Here is a 25,189-nt window from a genome sequence, read left to right on the forward strand (position 1 = left end):
TTTGGCTGTGAGTTTCAGTGTTTTTGCCAATATTGTGTACAAGGCCAGCCATTCAGGTCTCTAGTTACTGTTATCCAGGCAAACATGTCCGACAGTGTGTGTGTGTGTGTGTGTGTGTGTGTGTGTAATAACATAAGTGAGATTTAACAAGGCTTGGTTATGTCATGTCATGTGCAGTGTCTGAAAACAAAGTGGCGCCCGCTAGTCTTCTAGCAGTTGACACACTTTATAAAAAAAGACACAGTCATATGGGTAAGAACAGTCCTTTACTTTGTCTGTTGAGAGCCCTGCCCCCTTTTCGACAAAGGAGTGCGACATCAAACGATTTGCACAAAGCACTGGCGTCATTTCCAGCAGTAGGGTGCGTCAACAATCTACAGGTAAAAAAAAACTGAAGGATGTCATCATCATTAGGTGCTTTATAATATATGAAACGGGAATGTTACGAAAATATGTCCAAATCACCCTAAAAAGACACATATATCTTATCTATATATTTATATCATAATTAAATATAGTACCCGTCAAAAGTTTGGACACATCTCCACATTCAAGGGTTTTTCTTTATTTAACACATATCATGTAGTAACCAAAAAAGTATTAAACAAATCTAAATATATTTTATATTTATATTTTGATGACAGCTTTGCACAATCTTGGCATTCTCTCAACCAGCTTCACCTGGAATGCTTTTCCAACAGTCTTGAAGGAGTTCCCACATATGCTGCGCATTTATTGGCTGCTTCTCCTATACTCTGTGGTTCAACTCATCCCAAACCACCTCAATTGGGTTGAGGTCAGGTGATTGTGGAGGCCAGGTCATCTGATGCAGCACTCCATCACTCTCCTTCTTGGTCAAATAGCCCTTGCATAGCCTGGATGTCACATTGGCATGAATGACTCGGGAGACAGACGCAGGAATGCGTAATAGTTTTTTTTATTAAGCACCAAATTACGGCGTGCCGTGTAAAGACATGGAGACGAAGACCAAACAAACACTTAACAAAAACACAGGGTTGAAACCCAAACAAAAGAGCGAGGAGTACCTCGAATAAATAACACACGCGCACAATGATTAACACATGGGACGTGACCCGTAATCATCTGCGCAATCCACAAGGGCACGAAAGCCCAAAACACACAGCACAGGTACTCACACGCACCAACAGACATTATAACAATAATCGACAAGACCATGGAAATCAAAGGGCACACTTATACAAGTACTAATCAGTGGGAATAGGGGACAGGTGTGCGTGATGAAAGTTCCGAAGGGTTCAGTGACTGTTGAAAAACAAATGAAAGTCCCACGAAGCGCAAACCAAATTGGATGGTGTATCGCTGCAGAATGCTGTGGTAACCATGCTGGTTAAGTGTGCCTTGAATTCTAAATAAATCATGACAGTGTCACCAGCAAAGCACCCCCACACCATCAAACCACCTCCTCCATGCTTTACGGTGGGAACCACACATGCAAAGATCAATCATTCACTTACTCTGCGTCTCACAAAGACATTGCGGTTGGAACTAAAAATCTCACATTTTGACTCATCAGACCATTTCCACGGGTCTAATGTCCATTGCTCGTGTTTCTTGGCCCAAGCAAGTCTCTTCTTATTATTGGTGTCCTTTAGTAGTGGTTTCTTTGCAGCAATTAGACCATGAAGGCCTGATTCACACAGTCTCCTCTGAACAGTTGTAGTTGAGATGTGTCTGTTACTTGAACTCTGTGAAGCATTTATTTAGGCTGCAATTTCTGAGGCTGGTAACTCTAATGAACTTATTTCCTGCAGCAGAGGTAATTCTGGGTCTTCCTTTCCTGTGGCGGTCCTCATGCGAGCCAGTTTCATCATAGTCCTTGATGGTTTTTGCGATTGCACTTGAAACTTTGAAAGTTCTTGAAATTTTCTGGATTGACTGACCTTCATGTCTTAAAGTAATGATGGACTGTCATTTCTCTTTGCTTATTTGAGCTGTTCTTGCCATAATATGGTCTTGTTGTTTTACCAAATAGGGCTATATTTTGTATATCCCCCTACCTTGGCTCAACACAACTGATTGGCTCAAATCCATTAAGGAAAGAAATTCCACAAATGAACTTTTAACAAGGCACACCTGTTAATTGAAATGCATTCCAGGTGACTACCTCATGAAGCTGGTTGAGAGAATACCAAGAGTGTGCAAAGCTGTCATCAAGGCACAGGGTGGCTACTTTGAAGAATCTCACATATAGAATATATTTTGATTTGTTCAACAGTTTTTTTTATTTGTTTAACACATGATCCCATATGTCTTATTTCATAGTTTTGATGTCTTCACTATTATTCTACAATGTAGAATATAGTAAAAATAAAGTAAAACCCTGGACTGAGTAGGTGTGTCCAAACTTTTGACTGATACTGTATATAAAAACATTCTACACAGAAATAGAGCCAAATATGTACAGAACAGCCCCCCCCAAAAAACTCTTAAGATTAACAACGAGCAATATACATATATAGATATATATATATATACGGTATATACACATAGGATGCTATGGTGCAATAGAAGGGATCAGGTAGTGACAACACAAACAATCACAAAGCAGCCATCTGCAGCAACTGTTGTTTGAACTGTTGAGCGTGGTGTGAGAGATCCGTGACTCTGTCCACCATGTCCTGAACGGCGGCTGTGTTGGGGTAGTGCAGCGCGGCCGTCTTAGTGGCTCCCACCACAGTCTTCAGCAGGTCGCAAAGCACATTGCTAGAGTTCATCACCCGGTTGGCCACCTCGGGCGTGGCTGCCTGCCTGGACAGAGTGTCCCCAATAAATACCAGTTTGTGAGTGCTGAGGATGACAAACTTGCTGTGTGCCACAAAGATGCGGGGCGGCTGACCAGCGCCCACGCAGCCGAAGAAAGCGTCCACGGCCTTGAGCAACGTGACAAAGTGCTGCTGGCACTGCTCTGCGTAGAAGCCCAGCAGCTGACGGTCCCGCCCACACAGCTGGGCCCTGCCTCCTGTCAGGGAGGGGGAGGGAGAGGAGGAGGTGTCTGACGGGGAGGAGGAGGGGCCTGTCGGGTGCTGGTGGGAGATCCACTGTGTGATGTCATTCTCCACTGGTTTAATCACCTCTTGCTCCAATTGCTTGAACTGGTTCATCTGTGAAGGTTGAAAGAGAGTGGATATTTCTTTCTTCATATTTACACAAACTAGTTAAGGATTGTGGCGAGACGGGAGACGGAAATCTCTCGTACACAATAAACATGATGAAAATACATCCTACCTGTCAATTCCATCATATTAGTATAAAACAGAAGGAATTCTCATAATTTTTCCATAGAGAGCGTAACATTAACATTAAAGTAATGGAGGATTACAGGAGCGAAAAGGTTAATCTCCTCTTCTATGGATGTGTGCCCTGAGGCCTGCCTGGTGGGCTGCTCTGTCAGAGGGAGACAGATGTTCATGCAGTACATGTTGGCGCTGCTTTGTTCTAGGTACCTTCTATGAACCCATGCTAGAAAGGTCATCCACTGCGTGTTTCATTGAATCATGTGTGTTCCATAAATGATGTGAATAGTACAAAACAGAGAAGAACAGAACAGAGAAGAACAGAACAGAGAAGAACAGAGCAGAACAGAGAAGAACAGAGCAGAACAGAGAAGAACAGAGCAGAACAGAGAAGAACAGAGCAGAACAGAGACAAACAGAACAGAACAAAGGAGAACAGAACAGAGAAGAACAGAGCAGAGAAGAACAGAACAGAGAAGAACAGAACAGAGAAGAACAGAACAGAGACAAACAGAACAGAACAAAGGAGAACAGAACAGAACAGAGACAAATAGAACAGAACAAAGGAGAACAGAACAGAGAACCTACTGGGCACAGATGTCAATTCAACATCTTTTCCAAGTTATGTTCAACGTAATTTCATTGAAATGACATGGAAAAAAACTTGGATTCAACCATTGTCTGCCCAGTGGGACGCCGCCAAACTTACCCTAGTAAAACTGACTATCCTACCGATCCTCGACTTCGGCGATGTCATCTACAAAATAGCTTCCAATACTCTACTCAGCAAACTGGATGCAGTTTATCACAGTGCCATCTGTTTTGTTACTAAAGCAACTTATACCACGCACCACTGCGACCTGTATGCTCTAGTCGGCTGGACCTCGCTACATGTACGTCGCCACTGGCTCCAGGTCATCTACAAGTCTATGCTAGGTAAAGCTCCGCCTTATCTCAGTTCACTGGTCACGATGGCAATACCCACCCGTAGCACACGTTCCAGCAGGTATATCTCACGGATCATCCCTAAAGCCAAAACCTAATTTGGCCGCCTTTCCTTCCAGTTCTCTGCTGCCTGTGACTGGAACGAATTGCAAAAATCTCTGAAGTTGGAGACTTTTATCTCCCTCACCAACTTTAAACATCTGCTATCTGAGCAGCTAACCGATCGCTGCAGCTGTACATAGTCCATCGGTATATAGCCCACCCAATTTACCTACCTCATCCCCATACTGTTTTTATTTACTTTACTTTTCTGCTCTTTTGCACACCAGTATCTCTACCTGCACATGACCATCTGATCATTTATCACTCCAGTGTTAATCTGCTAAATTGTAATTATTCACTTCTATGGCCTATTTATTGCCCAACTCCTCATGCCTTTTGCACACAATATATATAGATTATTTTCTTCCCTACTATGTTATTGACTTGTTTATTTTTTATTGTTTACTCCATGTGTAACTCTGTGTTGTTGTCTGTTCACACTGCTATGCTTTATCTTGGCCAGGTCGCAGTTGCAAATGAGAACCTGTTCTCAACTAGCCTACATGGTTAAATAAAGGTGTTCTCAACTGGCCTACCTGGTTAAATAAAGGTGTTCTCAACTGGCCTACCTGGTTAAATAAAGGTGTTCTCAACTAGCCTACCTGGTTAAATAAAGGTATTCTCAACTAGCCTACCTGGTTAAATAAAGGTGAAAAGAAAAAAAGAACAAAGCAGAACAGAACAGAGAAGAGGAGAGAGAAAAAAACCTTTACCTGTTCCTGTCCCAGCTGCACCTTGCTCTGTTTAATGATGTTCTCTTTCTCCAGGAGCTCTTTCTGCTGACGCTCAAAGTCCTCTTTTCCCTGAGAAGAAACGAGAGTGTGAGAACTCAACTAAGAAAGCAGACTTAAACAGAATAGGGTGGCTACATACATAGGGTAGCTACATACATAGGGTAGCTACATACATATGGTAGCTACATACATAGGGTAGCTACATACATAGGGTAGCTACATACATAGGGTAGCGACATACATAGGGTAGCTACATACATATGGTAGCTACATACATAGGGTAGCTACATACATAGGGTAGCTACATACATAGGGTAGCGACATACATAGGGTAGCTACATACATATGGTAGCTACATACATAGGGTAGCTACATACATAGGGTAGCTACATACATAGGGTAGCTACATACATAGGGTAGCTACATACATATGGTAGCTACATACATATGGTAGCTACATACATATGGTAGCTACATACATAGGGTAGCTACATACATAGGGTAGCTACATACATAGGGTAGCTACATACATAGGGTAGCTACATACATAGGGTAGCTACATACATATGGTAGCTACATACATAGGGTAGCTACATACATAGGGTAGCTACATACATAGGGTAGCTACATACATAGGGTAGCTACATACATAGGGTAGCTACATACATATGGTAGCTACATACATAGGGTAGCTACATACATATGGTAGCTACATACATAGGGTAGCTACATACATAGGGTAGCTACATACATATGGTAGCTACATACATAGGGTAGCTACATACATAGGGTAGCTACATACATATGGTAGCTACATACATAGGGTAGCTACAGTGCATTCGGCAAAGTATTCCGACCCCTTCTCTTTTCCACATTGTGTTACGTTACAGCCTTATTCTAAAATGTAGATTTTTTTTCCCTCATCAATCTACACACAAAACCCCATAATGACAAAGCAAAAACGGGTTTTTAGAAATGTTTGCTAATTTATATTTTAAAAAAATAAAGAATTCAGTATTCAGACCCTTTGCTGTGAGAATCAAAATTGAGCTCAGGTGCATCCTGTTTCCATTGATCATCCTTGAGATGTTTCTACAATTTGATTGGAGTTCACCTGTGGTCAATTCAATTGATTGGACATGATTTGGAAAGGCACAGACTTGTCTATATAAGGTCCCAGAGTTGACAGTGCATGTCAGAGCAAAAACCAAGCCATGAGGTCGAAGGAATTGTCCGTAGAGAGCTCAGAGACAAGATTGTGTTGAGGCACACATCTGGGGAAGGGTACCAAAAAAGTTCTGCAGCATTAAAGGTCTTCAAGAACACAGTGGCCTCCATCATTCTTAAATGGCAGAAGTTTGGAACCACCAAGACTCTTCCTAGAGCTGGCCGGCTGGCCGCCCGGCAATCAGGGGAGGGGGCCTTGGTCAGGGAGGTGACCTTTATGGTAGAGTGGCCAGACGGCCTTTATGGTAGAGCCAGACGGAAGCCACTCCTCAGTAAAAGGCACATGACAGCCCACTATCGGAGTTTGAAATAACATTTTATGGTCTGATGAAACCAAGATTGAACTATTTGGCCTGAATGCCAAGCGTCACGTCTGGAGGAAACCTGGCACTAGTACTAAGCTGAAGCATGGCGGGGGCAGCATCATGCTGTGAGGATGTTTTTCAGCGGCAGGGACCGGAAGACTAGTTAGGATCGAGGGAAACATGAACTGAGCAAAGTACAGAGAGACATGCTCATACTCAATAAGACTTGAGGCTGTAATCGCTGCCAAAGGTGCTTTAACAAAGTACTGAGTAAAGGGTCTGAATTCTTATGTAAATGTGATATATATATATTTTTTTTTTATAAATTAGTAAAAAATTGGAGAAACCAGTTTTTGCTTTGTCATTATGGGGTATTGTGTGTAGATTGATGAGGGGGGAAAAAAAAACAACAATTTAATCAATATCAGTATAAGGCTGTAACGTAACAATATGTGGAAAAAGTCAAGGGATCTGAATACTTTCCGATGCACTGTGCACACAGAGAGTAGCTACATACAGATTGTAGGTACATGTATACTTATAAAATACATAGCCTCATTCAACCTTTACTTGCATTCCGCTCGATTAAGATCTGCCTCTTCCTTGATGAACATATGGTACAACCCAATAGGCTGATACAGCCTGACTTCCTCTACACTGTAAGCAGCTAGCACACACATCCTGAATACCACCAGATCATCCAAGGGTCAATAAGGGTCAACTTTCCAAGGGTCAATAAGGGTCAACCTTCCAAGGGTCAATAAGGCAGCAACACACCTTAGAAGCTGTAAAGGAATTTCACATCCAAGCTCTCATACATACATCAGGAATCACGTCTTGACATGAGTGGCTAACATCTTACCTACAATGCCTTGCAAAAGTATTCACCCCCTTGGCATTTGTCCTATTTTGTTACATAACAACCTGTAATTTAAATGGATTTTTATTTGGATTTCATGTAATGGACATACACAAAATAGTCCAAATTGGTGAAGTGAAATGAAAAAAATGACTTGTTTAAAAGAATTACCAAAACAGTTAGAAAGGAAAAGTGGTGCGTGCGTATGTTTTCACCCCCTTTGCTATGAAGCCACTAAATAAGATCTGGTGCAACCAATTACCTTCAGAAGTCACATAATTAGTTAAATAAAGCCCACCTGTGTGCAATCTAAGTGTCACATGATTTGTCACATGATCTCAGTAGATATACACCTGTTCTGAAAGGCTCCAGAGTCTGCAACACCACTAAGCAAGTGGCACCACCAAGCAAGCAGCACCACGAAGACCAAGGAGCTCTCCAAACAGGTCAGGGACAAAGTTGTTGAGAAGTACAGATCAGGGTTGGGTTATAAAAAATTATCCGAAACTTTGAACATCCCACGGAGCACCATTAAATCCATTATTAAAAAATGGAAAAAATATGGCACCACAACAAACCTGCCAAGAGAGGGCCGCCCACCAAAACTCACAGACCAGGCAAGGAGGGCATTAATCAGAGAGGCAACAAAGAGACCAAAGATAACCCTGAAGGAGCTGCAAAGCTCCACAGCGGAGATTGGAGTATCTGTCCATAGGACCACATTAAGCCTTACACTCCACAGAGCTGGGCTTCATGGAAGAGAGGCCAGATAAAAGCCATTGCTTAAAGAAAAAAATAAGCAAACACGTTTGGTGTTCGCCAAAAGGCATGTGGGAGACTCTCCAAACATATGGAAGAAGGTACTTTGGTTAGATGAGACTAAAATTGAGCTTGTTGGGTTTGCACTGTCTGGCGCAAACCCAACACCTCTCATCACCCCGAGAACATCATCCCCACAGTGAAGCATGGTGGTGGCAGCATCATGCTGTGGGGATGTTTTTCATCGGCAGGGACTGGGAAACTGGTCAGAATTGAAGAAATGATGGATGGTGTTAAATACAGGGATATTCTTGAGGGAAACCTGTTTCATTCTTCAAGAGATTTGAGACTGGGACAAAGGTTCACCCTCCAGCAGGACAATGACCCTAAGCATACTGCTAAAGCAACACTCGAGTGGTTTAAGGGGAAACATTTAAGCCCAGACCTCAATCCAATTGTGGATCTGTGGTATGACTTAAAGAATGCTGTACACCAGCGGAACCCATCCAACTTGAAGGAGCTGGAGCAGTTTTTGCCTTGAAGAATGGGCAAAAATCCCAGTGGCTAGATGTGCCAAGCTTATAGAGACATACCCCAAGAGACTAGTTATACACTCTCAAGTGTTCTGTTTTTTGCCTTATTTGTTGTTTGTTTCACCCCCCTAAAAATATTTAGCATCTTCAAAGTGGTAGGAATGTTGTGTAAATCAAATTTTACAACCCCCCCCCCCCCCCCCCCCCCAAAATCAAAATTTAATTCCAGGTTGTAAGGCAACAAAATAGGAAAAATGCCAAGGGGGGTGAATACTTTCGCAAGCCTTTGTAGCTACCTTTTTTTGTCTTAACTAGCTACCCTAAGTTGAATCCTCGACTGTACGTTGCTCTGGATAAGAGCATCTGTTAAATTACCAAAATGTAATGGAAATGTAACATCCAAGTGGTGAGTCGGGCTAGAGTCAGAGTCAGAGTCAGTCATACCTGCAGATGGACGTAGTCATAGTCCTCCATCCAGCTCTTAACACACTTCTCACTATTGTTCATGTTGCCTTTGTCTTGGCTGGAGGGCACAGGAAAGGGCTTGGTGTGGCCCCTGTAGTTATCACTATCTGAGGGTGGAGAGGTTAGAGGGTGGATGACGGCCTCCTCGGGCGTACCACCCCTGGGGTAGGAGGACCCGTTCATGGTGGGTGCTCGTCTAAATAGCAGCTCAGCATTACCCCCCACGGAGGAGGCCAGCTGCTTGGCGTCGTCGGGCACCGTCCTGGACACCATGACAAAGCGATCCAGGTCGTCACTCTTGATCTGGTGCTTGGAGGCGCTGGAGGTGGTCACGGTGTTGAGGGCCCAGCCGCAGTTCTCCAGGCTCTGGTAGGTCTGCAGGATGATCTGCTGGGAGTCCTCCAGCCTACCCAGCTGCCTCCTTAGCTTACTGTGCAGGCTGGGGTCTGACAGGGCAGTGGCGTTGGCCGCAGCACCCCTCCCAAACACCACAAAGTCTGCCAGGGCTGCCCGCACTCGGTCCAGCACGGTGCGCACCTCGTTGGTATGGCGCTCCATGAAAGGGTAAGTCCTCCAGTGGGGGGAAGAGGCCAGGCTCTGCAGGGCCCCGACTGAGGCCTCTACCGCCTGCTGCTGGCGGCACAGCCTCTGGACGGCCTGGTTCACATCCAGGGCCAGCCGGCCCTCAGCGCTGGAGACCGTGGAGGTGGAGGAGGTGGACATGGAACTGTGTGTGGAGCCCGTACTGGAGAAGGACAGGCGATTCACCCCATCAGTCACGTCCCCCAGAGCAGGGGGGATGTCATATATGCCTTGGCCCTTCCCCCTGTCCCTCTCCTGGGGGGTGGAGCGGTGCTGGGAGGGGGGCTGCTGCATCCCCCTGGGGATGTCATACAGGTCCCCCCGAGGCACCGCCCCAGAGAGCTGGTGGGAGGGGGGCGGCACGTCGTAGATTCCCTCGTTGTCATTGGCGATGGGGCGTTGGAGGTGGTGGGGGCCAATTGGCTGGGAACTGGGGGGGAAGTCATAGTTGGACTGGGGGGACAGGGAGGCTGAGGGCTTGGTAAAGGTGGGAGGGGGTACGTCGTAGATGCCCTCCTGTTGTTTGTGTTGTTTGAGAGGCTGGGGGAAATCGTAGTTCCCCTCCTGGAGGGCTGGGGTGTTCCAGCAGGGAGGCACAGAGTACACCTGTGGGGACAAGACAAACATTTGTTGAGTGCCTCAGACTACAGTAAGGAGGGCAGTAGACAGCGATTCAACCAACAATGCCTCATAGCTACAGACACACAGCTTACCCATATCAATATCATAGTTACAGACACACAGCTTAGCCATATCAATATCATAGTTACAGACACACAGCTTAGCCATATCAATATCATAGTTACAGACACACAGCTTACCCATATCAATATCATAGTTACAGACACACAGCTTACCCATATCAATATCATTGTTACAGACACACAGCTTACCCATATCAACATCATAGTTACAGACACACAGCTTACCCATATCAATATCATAGTTACAGACACACAGCTTACCCATATCAATATCATTGTTACAGACACACAGCTTACCCATATCAACATCATAGTTACAGACACACAGCTTACCCATATCAATATCATAGTTACAGACACACAGCTTAGCCATATCAATATCATAGCTACAGACATACAGCTTACCCATATCAATATCATAGTTACAGACATACAGATGACCCATATCAATATCATAGTTACAGACACACAGCTTAGCCATATCAATATCATAGTTACAGACACACAGCTTAGCCATATCAATATCATAGTTACAGACACACAGTTTACCCATATCAATATCATAGTTACAGACACACAGCTTACCCATATCAATGACAAGCACACTTTGCATCACAATATTTTTGTCAGATATTGAGGAACTGAAAGTACTGTTTAGTTTCTGTTGATTCTATATGTGTTAATCTAAATATGGTGTCTGTCTATTCCTCTAATTCTTCCCCCATGATAACTCCATATCAACTTGAATATGACAAGCATTATAAGCAATAAACAGCTAGACCTTTAAAACCAGTATAGTCCTGACAGAGTGGAATAAGGATTGTGAGGTACAGTAAATATCATGCAGCATTAAAGCGGAGTTGTATAAATAAAATGAGTGAGCTGTAAGTGATTTCACTCAGCTTTGAAATCCACTCCTGAACCCAAAATGTAATTAGGAGCAACACAAATAACGGGTTCCCACATATTTCATGTTATTACAAAGCAACTGATGTCCCTAAACCTTGACTGGTCCTGGAACGCTGGTTATTACAAAGCAACTGATGTCACTAAGCCTTGACTGGTCCTGGATAGGCCTGGAACACTGGCTATTATGATGTCATTAAGCCTGCTGGCCCTGGATAGGCCTGGAACACTGGCTATTATGATGTCATTAAGCCTGCTGGCCCTGGATAGGCCTGGAACACTGGCTATTATGATGTCATTAAGCCTGCTGGCCCTGGATAGGCCTGGAACACTAGCTATTATGGTGTCATTAAGCCTGCTGGCCCTGGATAGGCCTGGAACACTAGCTATTATGATGTCATTAAGCCTGCTGGCCCTGGATAGGCCTGGAACACTAGCTATTATGAAGTCATGAAGCCTGCTGGCCCTGGATAGGCCTGGAACACTGGCTATTATGATGTCACTAAGCCTTGACTGGTCCTGGATAGGCCTGGAACACTGGCTATTATGATGTCATTAAGCCTGCTGGCCCTGGATAGGCCTGGCACACTAGCTATTATGGTGTCGTTAAGCCTGCTGGCCCTGGATAGGCCTGGAACACTAGCTATTATGATGTCAATAAGCCTGCTGGCCCTGGATAGGCCTGGAACACTAGCTATTATGATGTCATTAAGCCTGCTGGCCCTGGATAGGCCTGGAACACTAGTCATGTCTCAAATGGCACCCTATTCCCTACATAGTGCACTACTTTTGGCCACTCCTTTCTACCACATCCCTATTGGCCCTGATCAAAAGTATGCACTATATAGGGAATAGGGTGCCATCTGGTACATAGCCCAAGAGAAGTAATCATTTATTCATTGACTTTCCCTGCGAGAGAGAACGCTATTTTGGCAGGCAACGCTTTCATTTAGGGAACTGCAAAGAAGTCATAAATATGATAATTTGACATATTATTCATTTATTACCAGGCAATTAAGAGGAAAACTAGGACCTGTATCAATAAACGCATAGTAACATTCTCCAGACATAAACGGCTACCGCTTCTTACAGGCCTTCTGTATGCTGTCTCTCCATGTGGGCAGTGTTTCTGTGTGTAGTATGAGTGGTCCCAGACATACCCCTTGTGTGGAGGGAGGGATATCGTAAACCCCTTGTGTCCGAGGGTCCATTTGAGTGGATGGAGGAATATCATAGATTCCTCCTTGGGGACGAGCATTCCCATGTTGTCCGGGAGAGTGTGAGTCCATCAGTTTCCCAGGAGGAATGTCATACACCTGGAAAACACGGAGACATTCCCAAATCAGGATACCATAGATGACATTACATCTACAAGGCAGAATTAGCTATGTGAAACACAGAGGCTGTGTCTGAAATCGCTTCCTGTTCCCTTTATAGTGTTTGGCCATGTCTCTGCACAGCTGCGTTTCATATACAGTAGCTAATTGCATACGGTGAAAGATTCCATTTTGGAATAGTCCTGACGGATTGAAATAGGCATTGCTATAGACCGCGTGTAGTTGAGTGAGACACATACCCCCTGTGGTCTCATTGGAGGAACGTCATAGAGGTCCTGTTGGTTATGCTGACCAGCGCTGTAGGCATAGGACTGTCCCACTCCTGTCGGGATCACCACCTGTCCACACCAGGGGCGAGGCAGGAAGAAACAAGACATGACAACAGGTTCATGACAGTTCCAACAGCCCTACGAATGCTTAACCTCTATACCAGTCAGTTTGTTTCATGTTGTCATGCCAACGAGTGGCATGATGTCACAAACAGACTGGTACCCAGGCAACCAAGTAGTGGCATGATGGCACAAACAGACTGATACCCAGGCTACCAAGTAGTGGCATGATGTCACAAACAGACTGATACCCAGGCTACCAAGTAGTGGCATGATGGCACAAACAGACTGGTACCCAGGCTACCAAGTAGTGGCATGATGGCACAAACAGACTGTTACCCAGGCTACCAAGTAGTGGCATGATGGCACAAACAGACTGATACCCAGGCTACCAAGTAGTGGCATGATGGCACAAACAGACTGGTACCCAGGCTACCAAGTAGTGGCATGATGGCACAAACAGACTGGTACCCAGGCTACCAAGTAGTGGCATGATGGCACAAACAGACTGGTACCCAGGCGACCAAGTAGTGGCATGATGGCACAAACAGACTGTTACCCAGGCTACCAAGTAGTGGCATGATGGCACAAACAGACTGATACCCAGACTACCAAGTAGTGGCATGATGGCACAAACAGACTCGTACCCAGACTACCAAGTAGTGGCATGATGGCACAAACAGACTGGTACCCAGGCTACCAAGTAGTAGCACGATGGCACAAACAGACTGGTACCCAGGCTACCAAATGCTAGCCCCACATACTGTATATTCACCCTGTATGTCCTATGAGTTGATAATGTAGTCCCTGAGTCACTGTGACTCTAAACCTGCACATCTCTCCTGACTATCATGGCTGGGTCACATTCATTAGAGCACACAATAGTAAAACGTTTTGCAGTGGAAATCAAAAACAGATGTTTCCTATTGGACATGTTCAAGCATTCCCCCCTGCCCTTCCTGCCTTTCTCAGTCTGTTTTCTTACGTTTGGTGACCAGTGTATATGAATGACCCTATTCTCTGTTAGTGTCCCAAATTGCAACGTATCCTACTTTTGACCAGGGCCAAAAGTAGTGCACTATATAAGTAATAGGGTTTGATTTGGGATGCAGGCCCAGTCAGTCCTCTCCTTATGTGACCCTGCAGCAAATAATAACGACTCAGACCAAATCAGTCCTGACTGTGCATGTCTCGGCTTACTCACAGAGCGCCCTCCAAACCCAACCATGTGATAAACAGAAGCCTGGCAAAGCAAAGGGCCAATGATGTGAGAGAAGGCTAGATCCAACCACTTAGGCAGGGGCGCTATGGCCAGAAATGTCACAGGAAAGCCATGGCGCGCGTCCCAAATGGCACCCTATTCCCTATGTAGTGCACTGCATTTGACCAGAGCTCAGCCAACAGGGCTGGTGCCAGAAACAACAAAAGAAAAAACTAAAGCCATATGAAGTAGGGGACTGAGCTGTCATGAGGTGTGATGCTGCAAGTGAAAACAGACGTCCCAGGACATGGGTGTCACTTCGGGTCCACGAGAGAGGAGAGACAAGAAAGAAGGAAACAGCCCAAAAAGGCAGTAATGCAGTGACAGCTTCTTCCTCCCTTTCCAGCATTTTCATTCATGGGTCTCTCATTACACTCACAAAAGTTACAAATAGAGACATTTCGAATGTCATATTATGGCTATGTACAAAAGGGAAAATAAATGTACCTAAATATGGGTTGTATTTGTTGTATGAATCTTCCTGCTGCTGCGATGGCAAACTGTGGTACTTCACCCAATAGATATGGGATTTGTTTTAGAATTCTTTGTGGGTCTGTGTGATCTGAGGGAAAATCTCTCTCTCTCTCACTGTCCCTCCCCCATACCCCTCCATAGACACACAACCCACTAGCATCGCCACACTGGAACACGCAAGGTTCACTGACAGGGCTGGAAAACGGGACCCATACATACGCCTTCCAGTTACAACAACAGAGAGACTGCCTGTGAGGGGGGTGCGTGTTGGTGGCAGGGAAGTCAGGCGCAGGAGAACAAACTTGGTATAAACGGAGATCTTTAATAAACGCTGACAAAACATCCAAAATGAACAAAATAACAAAGTGGGTACAAAACCCGTCGAGCACCAACACTAAATAGCACATCTCATACAAACTAAACAATCTCCGACAAGGACATGAGGGGAAACAGAGGGTTAAATACACAACATGTAATTGATGGGATTGGGAACCAGGTGTGAAGGAAGACAAGACAAAACCAATGGAAAATGAAAAATGGATCAGTGATGCCTAGAAGGTCGGTGACGTCGACCGCCGAACATCGCCTGAACAAGGAGAGGGACCGACTTCGGCGGAAGTCGTGACACTGCCTCTCAAATGGCAACCTATGCCCTAAGTAGTGAATAGGCTTATAGGGCTAGGGTCAAAAGTAGTGCACTATATAGGGAATAGGGTGCCATTTGGGATGCACACAGAGGTCTCTTCTCTGTCTCTTCGTCTGAATGATCAAAGGTATAACCCCAGCATTATACCCCATCCATCCACCCGACTAAGATGAATGTCTCAGTGGACAGAGACAGGGAGGGAGAGAGAGACAGAGAGACAGAGAGGGAGAGAGCGAGACAGAGAGGGAGAGAGAGAGAGAGACAGAGAGACACAGAGATAGAGACAGAGAGAGACAGAGAGACACAGAGATAGAGACAGAGAGGGAGAGAGAGAGAGACAGAGAGACACAGAGATAGAGACAGAGAGGGAGAGAGAGAGAGACATATAAAGACAGATGGAGAGGTATAGAGAGGGGGAAAGGGATGAGAGTAGAGAGGAATGCCATTCAACCCAGACCCTGACTGAAGACCCTGAGTGAAGACCCTGGGTGAAGACCCTGAGTGAAGACCCTGAGTGAAGACCCTGAGTGAAGACCCTGGGTGTAGACCCTGAGTGAAGACCCTGAGTGAAGACCGAGTCGATGTGGAGGTTTGTAACAGGGGGTACCGGTACAGAGTCAATGTGGAGGCTATATACAGGGAGTACCGGTACAGAGTCAATGTGGAGGCTATATACAGGGAGTACCGGTACAGAGTCAATGTGGAGGCTATATACAAGGGGTACCGGTACAGAGTCAATGTGGAGGTTATATACAGGGGGTACCGGTACAGAGTCAATGTGGAGGCTATATACAGGTGGTACCGGTACAGAGTCGATTGACTGAATACCCTGAGTGAAGACCCTGGGTGTAGACCCTGGGTGTAGACCCTGAGTGAAGACCCTGAGTGAAGACCGAGTCGATGTGGAGGTTTGTAACAGGGGGTACCGGTACAGAGTCAATGTGGAGGTTATATACAGGGGGTACCGGTACAGAGTCAATGTGGAGGCTATATACAGGGGGTACCGGTACAGAGTCGATGTGGAGGCTTTATACAAGGGGTACCGGTACCGAGTCATTGTGCTGAGGTACAGGTTATACAGGTGGTACCGGTACCGAGTCAATGTGCTGAGGTACAGGTTATACAGGATGTCCGTTATTGAAACATGGGAACAAACAATTCTGCTACATTCTATTTCTCTCACACACACACGTACTACCAGATACAGCAGCCAGTTACCCTCTGGAAAACGTCCTGGACTAGAAGGTCCTTGTTGCTTTCTCCGTAGTCCCTACTACTTCCTATGGTGTGACTTTGTGTGGGAAAGTTGCAGCGAATGGACATAGAACACAAGGAGATCTCTGTTTGCGGTTCCCCTCTCTCAAACTCAGTCCATAGAGATGGCTAATACAGTACCTGTTGAAGGCAGAAAGCCACAGGGACCAGTCTGGACACTCAACAGGTACATGTCAGAGTCTGTGTCCTATACCGGCCCCCTATACCCTATACAGTGCACTACTTTTACCAGATCACGATGGGCTCTTTGTTAAAAGTAGTGCACTATAAAGGGAATAAGGTGCCATTTGGGACGTACAGCCACTTTGTGCTCCCTTCTTTCTGTCACTGGGTCCTCTCAGGCGATGCCAGACGCATACTGCTCATGTATTTCCCATATACACCCTCTGTTTACCCAGCAAGCTTTGCTGTTGCGGCAGGCCCGGCCAGGGTACTTGGAGCTCCTAATGGTGGTTGGGTAAATATTGACCAGACTTGTTCTTTAAGGAAGAGGTAACTTTGTGTTCGTGTAACTTTGTGTGGAGGCAGGTAGGTGTGCGCGTGTGTGTGTGTTTGCTTGTAGGTGTGAGTGTGTGTAAAAAGACCCACTATGAGACTATCGTCTCATTGCTCCATCACACGCTGATGACCTGATGACACGTGTCAACGGGCCCATCAGACCTGTCAGTGGTGGCCGGGTCACAGTAATGGTGATAATGACGCTTCCAACAATTGACCCCTTTGTTCCAACCGAATGGGATGATTCTATCTAATCTATGGTTTCCATTCATCTATTCGTCCCCCATCCCTTTGTTCATTTTGGACTTCGGTGAGGGTTTTTTCATCTGTTTGGGCCCACAACATGTTCTGCTCGAGGCCAGCTAAAGTTCAGAAGCCCAAGTCTACGTGCCTTCGTCCAAGTCTTTTAAAAGAGTATGTGAGCACACTCGTTCGGTTCGGCTAGCTGAGGTCTGCTTGGCACCTTTACCCAGCAGTACTGAAGCATGCCGACACCTTTACCCAGCAGGACTGAAGCATGCCGACACCTTTACCCAGCAGAACTGAAGCATGCCAACACCTTTACCCAGCAGGACTGAAGCATGCCGACACCTTTACCCAGCAGGACTGAAGCATGCCGACACCTTTACCCAGCAGGACTGAAGCATGCCGACACCTTTACCCAGCACGACTGAAGCATGCCGATACCTTCACCCAACAGGACTGAAGCATGCCGACACCTTCACCCAACAGGACTGAAGCATGCCGACACCTTTACCCAGCACGACTGAAGCATGCCGACACCTTTACCCAGCAGGACTGAAGCATGCCGACACCTTTACCCAGCAGGACTGAAGCATGCCGACACCTTTACCCAGCACGACTGAAGCATGCCGACACCTTTACCCAGCAGGACTGAAGCATGCCGACACCTTTACCCAGCAGGACTGAAGCATGCCGACACCTTTACACAGCAGGACTGAAGCATGCCGACACCTTTACCCAGCAGGACTGAAGCATGCCGACACCTTTACCCAGCAGGACTGAAGCATGCCGACACCTCTCATATTACCTACCATTCCACCATCCCCACTCACCCCCCGGCTTCCATCCCCCATCTACTGTTCGCCTCTGTCAGCTTTGTCACTGAGGGAGGGCAGGAGTCATGCAGGCAGACTCCAGGATACATGTGGGTACCAGTGAAATTCAATCTGCTGCCACCCAATAGGTGATTCAGAACGTAGAGGAGAGTGGTTTTTCCTCCTGTCACTCCAAAGAGAAGGGCCGTGGCAGAGTTCCTTTAATAGCCTTGCCTCTTGGTTTCAAGGGGGGCACCTGCAGTTGCTGAATCACAGTCGGATAGCTTTACAGTGTTATTATAGGTTACTTTTCCAGCTTTTCGCCTAATGTTCCCATCCACAGCTCCACAGTGGCCTATTAAAGTGACAAACTAATTAATGCAGGCAATTACGTGGACAAACCCAAGAGGCCGCAATCGGCCGTCTCCATGACGACGGTGTGACCATGTGGCCAAATCAAAATCCAAACAGAGATTGGACATAAAGAGGGGCAAAAGGGAGCACACACACACACACAGATTACATCGCTAATAAGGATAATATTTTATTCCCTCTGATCAAAGGGCTTCTCAAGACAGGACCCAACTTTAATGTGATTATGCTAATGATGGCACGGCCATTTCCTGTTTGCTTTCCAGAAATTAATTAATTATTAAGATGTTCCTGTTGACTTTGTTATTCATTCATTATTCAGATGTCCTTCTTGACTCCTGAGAAAGTAAAAAAAAGGCGGGAAGAGGGGATGAGAAATGTCTGGGCTGAACCCTGACCCCTGCCAGCATAGATGTTAAACATGGGAAAATGTAAGTTACCTTTCAGCCAAGCATTTCCTGTCCTTCTTTACTTTCACTCCTAGTTCTTACTCCTTTGCATTGCAGAACTTTTCCGGAAATGGTCTCGGTCTCTCAGTCTCTCAGTCTCTCTGTCTCTCAGTCTCTCTGTCTCTCTGTCTCTCTGTCTCTCTGTCTCTCTGTCTCTCTGTCTCTCTCTCTGTCTCTGTCTCTCTCTCTCTCTCTCTCTCTCTCTCTCTCTCTGTCTCTCTGTCTCTCTGTCTCTCTGTCTCTCTGTCTCTCTCTCTCTCTCTCTCTCTCTCTCTCTCTGCGGTGGCAGGACGGGCCAATGCCTTTTCATACAATGAGATTTATGACCTTGCCCTGGGTCAAATCACGCAGGCCAGTGATTCGTCACCACGGCGACAACAGAGAGCAGACAAGTGTCTAAAGGAGTGGAGCGCCACAGGAAGGAATCATTCATTTATCTGCTGCTGGGGCCCTTCCACACATGATTAGAGGGAGAAAATATGTCTGTCAAGCCTCACAAACAAGTCCACACAGTACATTAGTGCTTAACCTGGTTAAAATCATCTTATCAAGCTAACGGACGGCTCAGTTACCCAAGCAGTGCACTTCCTCAATCCTCTGTGACTTGTGGGAGTTTATTAACTCAGTCCCTCTGTGTTCCTGTCTGTCCTGCTGGTATGTCCATAGTCCACATCAGTGAATAATAGAATCTATAATATATGGGTATTTAACATAGTGACAGGAAGGACCCATAGAAGGAGCCTTGTAAGGCAGGATGTGAAGCAGAGGAGGCGTTCCAGCCTGGTAGGAGTAGATAAGAGGCTTGGCGGGGCCTTTGAACTTTAACCTGACTCCGTCTTTGAGCGCTGTGACCTCACTGCCTGACTCACGCAGGGGGAATTACAGAGAAACAACCAGGACGTCAAAGAGAGAGAGAGAGGGAGAGAGAGAGGGAGAGAGAGAGGGAGAGAGAGAGAGGGAGAGAGAGAGAGGGAGAGAGAGCGAAAGCGCGAGAGAGCGAGAGAGAGAGAGAGAGAGAGAGCGAGAGAGACAGAGACAGAGACAGACACAGAGACAGACACAGAGACAGAGAGAGACAGAGACAGAGACAGAGACAGAGAGAGGGAAACAGACACACCTTTCAGAATCAGAGCTGTAAAAAATATCAACAATAAGAAGCAGTGCCAGTGGCTGATGATAAACGTCCCTCTAACACCAGGGTGACAAAGTGGTACAAGGCAGCTCCTGGTTTCCATGTGAGGGGCTCTTTGTGTGGCCGAGAGCCCCAGGGATGGCTTCCAGCTTCAGGCCAACACTGGGGCCTTGAACGGGGCAGCTGTGGGATGCTTGAGCTCACCCTCCCAGGAGGGTCAGTCAAGGACAGACAGGGAGGGCCACAGCATCAAACTGAGCAGCCTGGGAAAGCTAGCTAGAGCCAGTGCCAAACCTCAGTGTGCCTTTATATACCACATGAACAGAAAATAACCAGTCGCCAATCTGGATTTGCACAGCGGGGTGGGCACACACACACACACGTACGTACACACACACCACACACACACACACACACACACCCACACACACACACACACCATGCTGGGTCCTTTCACTGTGGGGGATGACATGTCGACACATGGTGGCTTTGGTGGAATATGAGAGGGGATCTTCAGTGCAGGATGTTGCCTCAGTGCCCATTACCATTTGATTCCTCAGAGGAGGAAGTGTGTGTGTGTGTGTGTGTGTGTGTGTGTGTGTGTGTGTGTGTGTGTGTGTGTGTGTGTGTGTGTGTGTGTGTGTGTGTGTGTACTTGGCAACCAGGAAATCCCTCTTCTAATCAGCTCAGTCAAACAGAACACCTAAACAGCATATAACCTGTCTACAGCTCTCAGCCAATCAACAACAGGACTGAGCATTCCTCTTACTTCATCAACCTAGACCAGGACTGCTTCACAAATGGCACCCTATTGCCCCAGTCAAAAGTATTGCATTATATGTAAATATATGGAATATCAAATCAAATTTTATTTGTTACATTTCCCCCGAATACAACAAGTATAGACCTTACAGTGAAATGCTTACTGACAAGCCTTTAACCAACAGTGTAGACCTTACAGTGAAATGCTTACTGACAAGCCTTTAACCAACAGTGTAGACCTTACAGTGAAATGCTTACTGACAAGCCTTTAACCAACAGTGTAGACCTTACAGTGAAATGCTTACTGACAAGACCTTAACCAACAGTGTAGACTTTACCGTGAAATGCTTACTGACAAGACCTTAACCAACAGTGTAGACTTTACAGTGAAATGCTTACTGACAAGCCCTTAACCAACAGTGTAGACCTTACAGTGAAATGCTTACTGACAAGCCTTTAACCAACAGTGTAGACCTTACAGTGAAATGCTTACTGACAAGACCTTAACCAACAGTGTAGACCTTACAGTGAAATGCTTACTGACAAGACCTTAACCAACAGTGTAGACTTTACCATGAAATGCTTACTGACAAGCCCTTAACCAACAGTGTAGACTTTACCGTGGAATGCTGACTTACAAGCCCTTAACCAACAGTGTAGACTTTACCGTGGAATGCTGACTTACAAGCCCTTAACCAACAGTGTAGACTTTACCGTGAAATGCTTTACTTACAAGCCCTTAACCAACAGTGTAGACCTTACAGTGAAATGCTTTACTTACAAGCCCTTAACCAACAGTGTAGACTTTACCGTGAAATGCTGACTTACAAGCCCTTAACCAACAGTGTAGACTTTACAGTGAAATGCTTTACTTACAAGCCCTTAACCAACAGTGTAGACCTTACAGTGAAATGCTTACTTACAAGCCCTTAACCAACAGTGTAGACTTTACAGTGAAATGCTTTACTTACAAGCCCTTAACCAACAGTGTAGACTTTACCGTGAAATGCTTTACTTACAAGCCCTTAACCAACAGTGTAGACCTTACAGTGAAATGCTTACTTACAAGCCCTTAACCAACAGTGTAGACCTTACAGTGAAATGCTTACTGACAAGCCCTTAACCAACAGTGTAGACCTTACAGTGAAATGCTTTACTTACAAGCCCTTAACCAACAGTGTAGACCTTACAGTGAAATGCTTACTTACAAGCCCTTAACCAACAGTGTAGACCTTACAGTGAAATGCTTTACTTACAAGCCCTTAACCAACAGTGTAGACCTTACAGTGAAATGCTTACTGACAAGCCCTTAACCAACAGTGTAGACCTTACAGTGAAATGCTTTACTTACAAGCCCTTAACCAACAGTGTAGACTTTACCGTGAAATGCTGACTTACAAGCCCTTAACCAACAGTGTAGACCTTACAGTGAAATGCTTAATTACAAGCCCTTAACCAACAGTGTAGACCTTACAGTGAAATGCTTTACTTACAAGCCCTTAACCAACAGTGTAGACCTTACAGTGAAATGCTTACTGACAAGCCCTTAACCAACAGTGTAGACCTTACAGTGAAATACTTACTTACAAGCCCTTAACCAACAGTGTAGACCTTACAGTGAAATGCTTAATTACAAGCCCTTAACCAACAGTGTAGACCTTACAGTGAAATGCTTACTGACAAGCCCTTAACCAACAGTGTAGACCTTACAGTGAAATGCTTACTGACAAGCCCTTAACCAACAGTGTAGACCTTACAGTGAAATGCTTACTTACAAGCCCTTAACCAACAGTGTAGACCTTACCGTGAAATGCTTTACTTACAAGCCCTTAACCAACAGTGTAGACTTTACCGTGGAATGCTTACTGACAAGCCCTTAACCAACAGTGTAGACCTTACAGTGAAATGCTTACTGACAAGCCCTTAACCAACAGTGTAGACCTTACAGTGAAATGCTTACTGACAAGCCCTTAACCAACAGTGTAGACTTTACAGTGAAATGCTTTACTTACAAGCCCTTAACCAACAGTGTAGACCTTACAGTGAAATGCTTTACTTACAAGCCCTTAACCGATACCTAGTCAATGTGCGAGGGGTAGAGGTTAATCAAGGTAATTTGTACATGTAGGTAGGGGTAAAGTGACTATACATAGATAACAAACAGAGAGTAGCAGTAGTGTACATGTAGGTAGGGGTAAAGTGACTATACATAGATAACAAACAGAGAGTAGCAGTAGTGTACATGTAGGTAGGGGTAAAGTGACTATACATAGATAACAAACAGAGAGTAGCAGCAGTGTACATGTAGGTAGGGGTAAAGTGACTATACATAGATAACAAACAGAGAGTAGCAGTAGTGTACATGTATGTAGGGGTACATACATAGATAACAAACAGAGAGTAGCAGTAGTGTACATGTAGGTAGGGGTAAAGTGACTATACATAGATAACAAACAGCATGTAGCAGTAGTGTACATGTAGGTAGGGGTAAAGTGACTAACTATACATAGATAACAAACAGAGAGTAGCAGTAGTGTACATGTAGGTAGGGGTAAAGTGACTATACATAGATAACAAACAGAGAGTAGCAGTAGTGTACATGTATGTAGGGGTAAAGTGACTATACATAGATAACAAACAGAGAGTAGCAGTAGTGTACATGTAGGTAGGGGTAAAGTGACTATACATAGATAACAAACAGAGAGTAGCAGTAGTGTACATGTAGGTAGGGGTAAAGTGACTATACATAGATAACAAACAGCATGTAGCAGTAGTGTACATGTAGGTAGGGGTAAAGTGACTAACTATACATAGATAACAAACAGAGAGTAGCAGTAGTGTACATGTAGGTAGGGGTAAAGTGACTATACATAGATAACAAACAGAGAGTAGCAGTAGTGCACATGTAGGTAGGGGTAAAGTGACTATACATAGATAACAAACAGAGAGTAGCAGCAGTGTACATGTAGGTAGGGGTAAAGTGACTATACATAGATAACAAACAGAGAGTAGCAGTAGTGTACATGTAGGTAGGGGTAAAGTGACTATACATAGATAACAAACAGAGAGTAGCAGTAGTGTACATGTAGGTAGGGGTAAAGTGACTATACATAGATAACAAACAGAGAGTAGCAGTAGTGTACATGTATGTAGGGGTAAAGTGACTATACATAGATAAACAGAGAGTAGCAGTAGTGTACATGTAGGTAGGGGTAAAGTGACTATACATAGATAACAAACAGAGAGTAGCAGTAGTGTACATGTAGGTAGGGGTAAAGTGACTATACATAGATAACAAACAGAGAGTAGCAGTAGTGTACATGTAGGTAGGGGTAAAGTGACTATACATAGATAACAAACAGAGAGTAGCAGTAGTGTACATGTAGGTAGGGGTAAAGTGACTATACATAGATAACAAACAGAGAGTAGCAGTAGTGTACATGTAGGTAGGGGTAAAGTGACTATACATAGATAACAAACAGAGAGTAGCAGTAGTGTACATGTAGGTAGGGGTAAAGTGACTATACATAGATAACAAACAGAGAGTAGCAGTAGTGTACATGTAGGTAGGGGTAAAGTGACTATACATAGATAACAAACAGAGAGTAGCAGTAGTGTACATGTAGGTAGGGGTAAAGTGACTATACATAGATAACAAACAGAGAGTAGCAGTAGTGTACATGTAGGTAGGGGTAAAGTGACTATACATAGATAACAAACAGAGAGTAGCAGTAGTGTACATGTAGGTAGGGGTAAAGTGACTATACATAGATAACAAACAGAGAGTAGCAGTAGTGTACATGTAGGTAGGGGTAAAGTGACTATACATAGATAACAAACAGAGAGTAGCAGTAGTGTACATGTAGGTAGGGGTAAAGTGACTATACATAGATAACAAACAGAGAGTAGCAGTAGTGTACATGTAGGTAGGGGTAAAGTGACTATACATAGATAACAAACAGAGAGTAGCAGCAGTGTACATGTAGGTAGGGGTAAAGTGACTATACATAGATAACAAACAGAGAGTAGCAGTAGCGTACATGTAGGTAGGGGTAAAGTGACTATACATAGATAACAAACAGAGAGTAGCAGTAGTGTACATGTAGGTAGGGGTAAAGTGACTATACATAGATAACAAACAGAGAGTAGCAGTAGTGTACATGTAGGTAGGGGTAAAGTGACTATACATAGATAACAAAC

At 45.0% G+C, this 25,189-nt stretch overlaps 1 protein-coding gene across 2 annotated transcripts in view; it reads right to left on the reverse strand.

The window, feature by feature from the left end:
- Positions 1–249: 249 nt before the first annotated feature.
- The window catches only part of LOC110496698 (enhancer of filamentation 1), a 65,775-nt gene continuing 40,835 nt past the window's right edge, over positions 250–25,189 (reverse strand). For both annotated transcript variants that reach the window (XM_036953538.2, XM_036953537.2), the window contains exons 3-7: positions 12,973–13,071; positions 12,557–12,712; positions 9,184–10,392; positions 5,036–5,125; positions 250–3,143 (exon numbers count right to left, since the gene is read on the reverse strand). In XM_036953538.2, the coding sequence (XP_036809433.1) occupies positions 2,580–3,143; positions 5,036–5,125; positions 9,184–10,392; positions 12,557–12,712; positions 12,973–13,071 (2,118 nt within the window). In that variant the 3' untranslated portion in view covers positions 250–2,579. The remainder of the gene's footprint in view (positions 3,144–5,035; positions 5,126–9,183; positions 10,393–12,556; positions 12,713–12,972; positions 13,072–25,189) is intronic.

Source organism: Oncorhynchus mykiss, chromosome 18 (genome assembly GCF_057628025.1).
Source record: "Oncorhynchus mykiss isolate SJ-2025 chromosome 18, ASM5762802v1, whole genome shotgun sequence".
NCBI classification, from domain to species: Eukaryota; Metazoa; Chordata; class Actinopteri; order Salmoniformes; family Salmonidae; genus Oncorhynchus; species Oncorhynchus mykiss.